Genomic DNA, 10,058 nt, shown 5'->3' with positions numbered 1-10,058 from the left:
TATAAACCAAATACATACAATCAGTTTCATGTAAATTAAATAAATAAGTTTATATGTCAACATAACGCATGATCTGCTTAGGTTAGATACTCTTTAGTGATTGGTGAGGTTAGGCAAACAAATTTTTAATTTATTTTAACCATAGGTAAGTCACCAGTGACTTTAAATCAGTCAAAATTGAGATAGAGTGTTTATTATACACCCTATGTACCTTGTGCTAGGCTCAACACTCGAGATATGTCAATGGTTACAAAAAGATAGTCTTGTATGTAGCTCAATTGGCTTGATGTACATTGATGAAAGTATATATTTATCGATGAATAACTCTAATACTTAATTTAGTATCCTTTATCGTAGTTATTATGTCTTCACCATGAACGACATTAGACTTATACATACACATGATTAGAGCTGGGTATAATATTGAGCCAATTAAGCCGGTGAAAGTAAGTTGATTCCAAATGCAATGGTTAACATGAATGAAATTGGTTAATTATCTCACAATAAATCACTTGACGTACGATAGCCAGCATATATAGAGTAACTCAAGTATTCAACCTTAGCTATAACCCTATGCTTGATAATGGTTATTTTTTTTTTCCTAAAACTATTAATTCATCGACCATAAATAAATAATTCATCATCTACCTAGATTCTAAATTAAAATGACTCGAATCCTGTTAAGCACGATTTGTGCATGTGTTGCGTCTATAATCACAACCCCAAAACTTTGTATTACAAAGGTGTTTTTTTATTTTTATTTTTTGTTATTTTTATTTTTTATTTATTTTTTATTTTTAAAATATACTTGCTAACAATCTAACATGCAGAAACAAGAAGACTACTTTAAAGTCGTCTCTTACGGCAATGGATAATGTGGGAACAAGTCAATATGAACAAAAGAATATGAAAAAGCTAAGCCTTTGAATTTGTTAAAATGACCTTTACCTCATTTGATCAATGTGTACATGTCTTAAAGCTAATGAGCGCCCCCGGGGCGTTAGATAAGAGAATTAAAGTGCAAATATTAGAGTTAAATTAACATTAATTACACCGAACGACGTGTAATTTTGTCATGAATTCCTAACTTAATACCATTTCAACCAATATAATTTATCCTTATCTTACGCCCCGGGGCGCTTGTTAGCAAGATCGCTTTTAATAAACTTAATTAATTTATTTCTAAGAACACCTGAATCGCAACACTTGGTCAAAGGAAAAATTACCATTCTTAGAACAATTCAAAGATTGAGGTAAAAATAAATAAATTAAATTAAGATAATTAGAAGTCAAATTTACACTAATCTTTCTGTAAACTTGGACCAACCTCTACTTACGCATATATATTCCATCTTTAATATAGTCAGGGATAATTGGTGCACCTAATCTTCGTTATGGTTGGACTAAGCACTTGATTTGGACCTAATATACATATTTATTAATTAAACTCTTACATTATATTTTCATCTCATTTTCATGCTTTATTTTAAAGTATAGTATTAGGTTATGACTTCGTATCATCGTATGTTATGTACGTGTGTATATATATCCAACACTTTTCTTCATACTACTCACACAACTTTATTACCACAACTTTCACTCTAGCAAAGGATAGAGTGTAAGAACCAAGATGAAGTTGAGCAACACAAAATGTGGCCTCTTCTTGGGATTGTTTGTATTTTTGGCATTCGCGGCTGACTTAGCTAGCGCGAAGATACATTATCATAACTTTGTTGTATGTATTCTACTCTATAAGTGAATAAGTCTCCTAAGTAACTTTGCTGTATGAATTATTTTCATGCATCAATTGTTGTTCATTTACTAACTAAATATATTTGTATGATGAAAACAGATTCAACCGAAGCCAGAGAAGAGGCTGTGCAACAACCAAGTTATTATGACCGTAAATGGTCAGTTTCCGGGACCAACCCTGGAGGTACGAAACGGAGACACCCTAATCATCAAAGCTACTAATAGAGGCAGATACAACATCACCCTCCACTGGTAAACTCTCTAAGGACCTATATAGGTGTAGGATGTGTTAAGCTTAATGATACCGAAAATTTAACATGTTTATAAATGTTTAATTTAGGCATGGAGTACGTCAAATGAGATCACCATGGGCAGACGGGCCAGAGTTTGTTACACAATGTCCTATAAGGCCAGGACAAACCTACACATACAGGTTCACCATCGAAGACCAAGAGGGGACGTTATGGTGGCACGCTCATAGCAAATGGCTTCGAGCCACTGTATATGGAGCTCTAGTGATCTACCCGAAGCTAGGATCTTCATATCCCTTCCGAAGGCCAGCAAAAGAATTTCCTGTACTTCTAGGTAAGATAAATCCCCTAAACTTATATGCACATTTAATTTGTAACATGAAAACAATTTTCGAGTTTGACAGGGGAATGGTGGAACAGAGATCCAATGCAAGTCCTTCAACAGTCTATGGTTACAGGAGCTGCTCCAAATGTATCTGATGCATACACTATCAATGGTCAACCTGGTGATCTCTACCCCTGCTCTAGTCAAGGTACGACGATCTTCCTTTGTCAGAAACAGGTTGATTACTGCAGTTTAAGTGATCTGGTACTTGATAGGAGTAATATTTTTTACTAATGACAGCTTCGATTATGATGCAGATACAACAGTATTCCCTGTTAGAGCTGGTGAAACATTTCTTCTCCGGATCATCAACGCTGCACTCAATCAACAACTCTTTTTTTCAATAGCCAACCACCAAATGACAGTTGTTGAGGCGGATGCAGTTTACACCAAGCCCTTCACCACCAATGTTGTGATGATAGGGCCAGGACAAACAACCAATGTCCTAGTCACGGCTAACCAACCACCAGGCCGCTACTACATGGCAGCTACAGCCTATGCCAGTGCTCCTAATGTAGCCTATGACAACACCACCACAACTGCAATCCTCGAATACCAAAGAGGAGGTTCTTCAAGGCCAGTCCTCCCACAGCTACCAGTATGGAATGACACAAACACTGCCAAAGCATTCACAGCGCGATTTAGGAGCCTCTCCAGAGGGGAAGTCCCAACTAGGATTGATGAGAACCTATTTTTTACAATCAACCTCGGACAAATCAACTGCTCACGCCCAAGTTTCCGTTGCCAAGCACCTAACAACACTCGGTTCACTGCCAGTATGAACAACGTATCATTCTCACTGCCAACGAGAAATTCTATACTGCAAGCCATGTATCAGAACACCCCTGGTGTCTTCACAACAGACTTCCCTCCGGTGCCTCCAGTGCAATTCGATTACACTGGAAATGTAAGCCGCGGGTTATGGACACCTGTTTCAGGGACAAAACTATACAGGCTGAAATTTGGATCTCATGTACAAATCATCTTACAGAACACTAATATTGTCACAGTTGAAGATCATCCTATGCATCTTCATGGTTACCATTTCTATGTTGTTGGTTCGGGTCAGGGCAACTTCAATCCAAAAACCGATCCTGCCAGATTCAATCTGGTTGATCCACCATTTAGGAATACAGTTGGAACTACACCTGGTGGATGGGTTGCTATTCGATTTGTAGCCGATAATCCAGGTAATTTCCTAAATCTCTTACAGTACACTTCTTTTTTCATACTAGTTATAATGATGGTTATGCTAATCTTTGTTTTTTCTTCTCTATTTGTTCAAGCAGGGGTTTGGCTAATGCACTGTCACCTTGATGTTCATATTGGGTGGGGTTTGGCTATGGCCTTCTTGGTCGAAAACGGTGTTGGTGAACTGCAAACCTTGGAACCCCCTCCATTAGATCTTCCACAGTGCTGAGTAAAAGAAAAACATTGAGTTTACATTTAATACAGCTTAATGTCTAGGAAAATGATGCCTAATTTACAAATTTAAGGGACAGTCTTTATTATTTTTTGTCACAAATAATGTATACCATATTGCATTATTGCATAGTTTTTCATTTCCATTGCATGTACCTGGCTGTGGTACAGAATCAATCTATATTGTTTTTGTCTATGAATCAATACATTTTAGTTTCAATTTTTGAAATTGCAAAACGCGTGCCTTTCTATAAGTTATCGTTTTCATTGATCAATAATAACCACCTTCTCCAAACTAAAATCACCCTATCATGTTAAAATTTGGCAAAATTCTTTTGAGAAACTTTTAACTAACACTTCACATCACCAAAAATTCGATTTTTTTAGCATATACGAAATATATGAATTAAGACCTTTGTTTAGCTATACATATTATAGCTTTCAAAACAAGTTGTACTGGGCTAATTAAGTAATTTCGGACGTAAGCAGAACAATGAACATCTTTCAACCTCACTAGGAGAGTAGATAAAAGTATACTTAAACTAGCATAGTTGGTGTTGGAGTTGTTCGGGAACCTGGCCAGTACAAGTTTACGTTGTTCAACAAACTAATCCCGCTTCATACTTGTATGTTGGAATTCTTAGAGCAGCAGGCAAATCTAAACCTGCTAACGGAATGTGAGGTCAACTTCTAAAGCATAACAAAACAAACACATAAATTAAACAGCAATCATAACTAGAGCTGTAAAAGTTGAACCGGCCCGAATTACCGACTCAAACCCGATTATTAACCGACCCATCTGAATCCGAAAAAATGGTAACCCAAACCCGACCTGAAACCAACCCTAGACCCGAGTTGACCCGAGTATGTTCCGAACCCGAACTAGAACTGACGTGCAGATAACCCGACCCGAATGTAACCCGTAAATTATTGACCTGAATCGAACCTGAATTAAACCGAAATTGACCCCAAACCCGTTTTAACCCGTAAAAACCCGAATTTAACCTGACTTGTTACTAACCTGACCTGAATTCAACCCGAACTGTTCCTAACTCAACCTGAATTTAACCCAACCTGTTACAAACCCGACCCAAAATCAACCCGACTTGTTATTGACCTGACCCAAATTCAACCCGACTTATTATTGACCCGACCCGAATTTTACCAGACCTATTACTAACCCATCCCAAAAATTCAACCCGATCTGTTACTAACCAGACTCGAAATCAACACGACTTGCTATTGACCTGCCTAAATTCAATCCAAATTGTTCCAGACCCAATTTCAAATCACCTTATATGCAATTTAGACCACCTTATTATTGTTGATCAAAGCATTTTGTCTAGGGAGACCAAGTCGGTCCAGGCCAGCAAAAGAAAGGAGCATCATCCTCAAATTTAAGAGTTAAATATATTATATATATTTGTTGTATGGTCAAAGGAGATAATTATTTCCTAAATTATAGACTATAGAATTTCAAGACTTTCGATACCGGGCCCCGAAACCTCCAAAATTTGTCAAAAAGCGTGGATATTAGTATTCAATTTTGAATTTTTTTTTCGTCCGGAAATAAAAATTGCCGAAATGTTTACCATGGTCCCTAATATCCTCCGGGAGTCCAACTGGGTTGGTGGAACCACCCAATTTGCCTTTAAACGGCCAATTTACCGGTTTACAACTTGCAAGAATTTCATTAACTCAAGCATACTACGAATATTTATGACAACAAATAATGATCATATATGGTTCCAAACGGAATTATATAACCCCGAGATGTATCCCCTATAATCTAAAGGTTTTTCGACAACGGGCCTCGAAACCTCCAAAATTTCTCAAAAAACGTGGATATTAGACTTCTATTTTGAAATTTTTTTGACTTTTTTTCGCCCGAAAATAAAAATTGACGAAATGTTTACCATGGTCCCTAATACCCTCCGAAAGTTCAATTGGGTGGGTGGAACCATCTAATTTGCCTTTAAACGACCAATTTACGCCGGTTTACAACTTTCACCGATTTCATTAACTCAAGCCTACCACAAACATTTATGATAACAAATAATGATCCTATATGGTTCCAAACGGCATTATATGACCCCGAGATATATCCCTTAGAATTTCAAGACTTTTCGACGCTGGGCTCCGAAACCTCCAAAATTTCTCAAAAACTGTGGATATTAGCCTTCAATTTTGAAATTTTTTGACTTTTTTTCGTCCAGAAATAAAAATTTCCGAATTGTTTACCATGGTCCTTAATACCCTCCGGGAGTCCAATTGGGTGGATGGAACCATCAAATTTTTCTTTAAATGACCAATTTACCTGTATACAACTTGCACCGATTTCATTAACTCAAGCCTACCACGAACATTTATGACAACAAATAATGATCATATATGGTTCCAAATGACATTAAATGACCCTGAGATATATTCCCTAGAATCTCAAGGCTTTTCGATATCGGGTCCCGAAATCACCAAAAATCTCAAGCCTTTCTTTTTGGAATTTTTAGACTTTTTTCGCTCGGAAATAATAATTGCCGAAATGTTTACCATGGTCCGTAATATCCCTTGGGAGTCCAATTGTGGGTGGAACCATCCAATTTTCCTTTAAACGGCCTATTTAATTACAGGTTTATAACTTGCACCGATTCAATTAAATCTAACCTACCACGAACATTTATGACAACATATAATGATCATATATGGTTCCAAACGTCATCATATGACCCCGAGATGTATTCCCTAAAATCTCAAGGCTTTTCGACACCGTTCCCCGAAACCTCCAAAATTTCTCAAAAAGCGTGGATAAAAACCTTCAATTTTGGAATTTTTTTGACTTTTTTCCGTTTGGAAATAAAAATTGCCGAAATGCTTACCATGGGCCCTAATATCCTCCGGGAGTCCATTTGGGTTGATGGAACCATCCAATTTACGTTTAAACGGTCAATTTACCGGTTTACAACTTGCACGGATTTAATTAACTCAAGCATACTACGAACATTTATTACAACATATAATGATCATATAGGATTCCAAACGACATTATATGACCTCGAGATGTATCCTTTAAAATATCAAGACTTTTTTACACTGGGCCCCGAAACATCCAAAATATTTCATAAAACGTGGATATTAGCCTTTAATTTTGGAATTTTTTGACTTTTTTTCGCCTGGAAATAAAAATTGCCAAGTTTATCATGGTCCTTAATATATTCCGGGAGTCCAATTGGGTGTGTGGAACCATCCAATTTGGTGTTAAACAGCCAATTTACCGGTTTACAAATTGCAACGATTTCATTAATTCAAGCCTACCACGAACATTTATGATAACAGCTAATGATCATATATGGTTCCAAGCGGTATTATACGACCCGAGATGTATCCCATATAATTTCAAGACTTTTTGACACTGGGCTCCGAAACCACCAAAATTTCTCAAAAAACTTGGATATTAGTCTTCAATTTTGGAATTTTTTGTATTTTTTCCGTCCGGAAATAAAATTTTCCGAAATGTTTACCATGATCCCTAATATCCTCCGGGAGTCCAATTGGGTTGGTGGAACCATCCAATTTGCCTTTAAACGGCCAATTTACCGGTTTATAACTTTCACGGATTTCATTAACTCAAGCATACTACGAACATTTATGACAACATATAATGATCATATATGGTTCCAAACGGCATTATAGGACCCCGAGATGTATCCTTTAAATATCAAGACTTTTCTACACTGGGTCCCGAAACCTCCAAAAATTTTCAAAAAACGTGCATATTAGCTTTTAATTTTGGAATTTTTTGACTTTTTTCGCTCGGAAATAAAAATTGTTGCCAAGTTTATCATGATCTCTAATACATTCAGGGAGTCCAATTGGGCGTGTGGAACCATCCAATTTGTTGTTAAACAACCAATTTACCGGTTTACAACTTGCACCGATTTCATTAATTCATACCTACCACGAACATTTATGACAACAACTAATGATCATATATGGTTCCAAACGGTATTATATGACCCTGAAATTTATCCCTTAGAATTTCAAGACTTTTCGACACCGGGCCCCGAAACCTCCATATTTCTCAAAATGCTTGGATATTAGCCTTCAATTTTAAAGATTTTTGACATTTTTTTGCCCAAAAATTGCCGAAATGTTTACCACGGTCCTTAATAACCTACGGGAGTCCAATTGGGTGTGTGGAACCATCCAATTTGCTGTTAAACGACCAATTTATCGGTTTACAACTTGCACCGATTTACCGGTTTACAACGACGATTTTAATTACTTTGCACCAAATCGACTTGAACCGAAATTGACCTTAACCCGTTTTAACCCGTCAAAACCCGAATTTATTCCGACTTGTTACTAACCTGACCTGAATTCAGCTCAACCCGTTTGTAACCTGACTCGAATTTAACCCAACCTGTTATAAACCCGACCCGAAATCAGCCCGACTTGTTATTAACCTGACCCAGATTCAACCCGACTTGTTATTGACCCGACCCGAATTTTACTAGACCTATTACTTACCCGACCCAAAAATTTAACCCAACTCGAAATTAACACGACTTGTTATTGACTAGACCTAAATTCAACCCAAATTGTTCATGACCCGATTTCAAATCATCTTAAATGCAATTTAGATCACCTTATTATTGGTGATCAAAGCATTTTGTCTAGGGAGACCAAGTCGGTCCAGGCCTGCAAAAGAAAAGAGCATCATCCTCAAATTTAAGAGTTAAATATAGTATATATTTGTTGTATGGTCAAAGGAGATAATTATCTTCCTAAATTATAGACTATAATTCCCTAGTATATTGTCATGTATATTATAGTCAAAGGAAATAATTAGCTTGATAAAAATGATAATTATCTATTTATAGTTAGTTGAACCCGAATATGACCTAACTTGGAAATGACCTGACCTGACCTGATTGTAACCTGCAAATTATTGACTTAAACATAACTTGACTTGAATCCGAGAATGACCCGACTTGAAAATGACCCAATCTGATTATAACCCGCAAATTATTGACTTGAACCGAACCTGACTTGAACCCGACTTGAAAATGACCCAACCTGATTATAATCCGCAAATTATTGACTTGAACCGAACCCGACCTGAACCCGAGAATTACCCTAACCCGTTTTAACCCTTGATAACCCTAATTAAACCCGACCTATTGCTCATCCGATCGAATGTAACCCGACATGTTATTAATCCGACCTAAACACGACCAAACCCGATAAGAAGTATGACCCGACGTGACCCGACTCAAGCATGACCTAACCCAAAACCTGACCCGCATAGGCTATGGAATTAATCCGAATTAACCTAACCCGAGTTGACCCGACCCACTCTTACCCGACCCAAATCCGATCCGTTTACCCGAATTGATAGCTCTAATCATTACTCAGAGTCAGAGACAAAGAAAAAATTGTTATTTATAGGTAACTAGGTAAAAAGTTATAACAAAGGCTAACGGATTGATGTTGTCACATTGTCTAAATTCCCTCATATTTAAGGATGTATGGAGTACATGGTTATCATCACAGAACTTTGGCAAAATGAATATAAACTCATTACCATTACTTATTACCGCCTACGAAACAAATGTACACAATCCCGTGTCATGGATTAAGAGTAACAGCAATGGCAAGATTCTACCAAGAGAGCTCATTTGTTTATTTGGCTAGACCAATAGGCACAATTTGCTTAGGTTGGATTTTTTTGGCAACATTTAGTGGGTTGGGTTGAGCCGTTGAACCTTCTACCAACAAAACTCTACTCAACTGATGGTTTCAAATATACCATGATTGGCATTGGTCGTATCAATGCGTTAAGCAGTTGTACGATGTTAACATAAACAACCAAAAAAATAATATAATCAATACACATCCAATAATTAATTTTGATACAATCAGAGATTCAGAGTACAAAGTTAAAGCCGACGTTCTTTAACAAAATAATAAAATTATAAAAAAAAAAACAAACAAGAAATAATTGACATTATGTGAAGAACGCCAATTTAGCTTCCCTAATCTCTATGACCCTAAGTATAGTAAAACTTATTCTTTTATTCATGAAAAACAAATTAAACCTAAACAACAAGAGGAAAGTCAAAGTCATGGTACTAAGACAATGTTTAGTTTGACAGGAAACTCTTCTTATTTCTTACAAATTTGGTACGTACTAAGCTGAAATTCAATTGAAATTAGATTTCAAAATCCATTTATATTTCATTCCTCACCGG

General features: G+C 36.7%; 1 protein-coding gene across 1 annotated transcript; it reads left to right on the top strand.

The window, feature by feature from the left end:
* The first annotated feature begins 1,630 nt into the window (after nt 1–1,630).
* Nucleotides 1,631–4,041, top strand: LOC145619777 (laccase-3-like). The gene is made up of 6 exons (XM_081674473.1): nt 1,631–1,735; nt 1,853–2,004; nt 2,093–2,337; nt 2,408–2,536; nt 2,646–3,578; nt 3,678–4,041. Exons 1-6 carry the CDS (start codon nt 1,631–1,633, stop codon nt 3,806–3,808), a joined length of 1,695 nt encoding a protein of 564 aa, XP_081530599.1. The 3' UTR covers nt 3,809–4,041.
* Nucleotides 4,042–10,058: the final 6,017 nt, after the last annotated feature.

The sequence above is a fragment of the Chenopodium album genome, chromosome 3 (genome assembly GCF_948465745.1).
Source record: "Chenopodium album chromosome 3, dcCheAlbu1.1, whole genome shotgun sequence".
NCBI classification, from domain to species: domain Eukaryota; kingdom Viridiplantae; phylum Streptophyta; class Magnoliopsida; order Caryophyllales; family Amaranthaceae; genus Chenopodium; species Chenopodium album.
The sequence above is the reverse complement of the archived record's forward strand: the minus strand, read 5'-3'. Positions and strand labels throughout refer to the sequence as shown.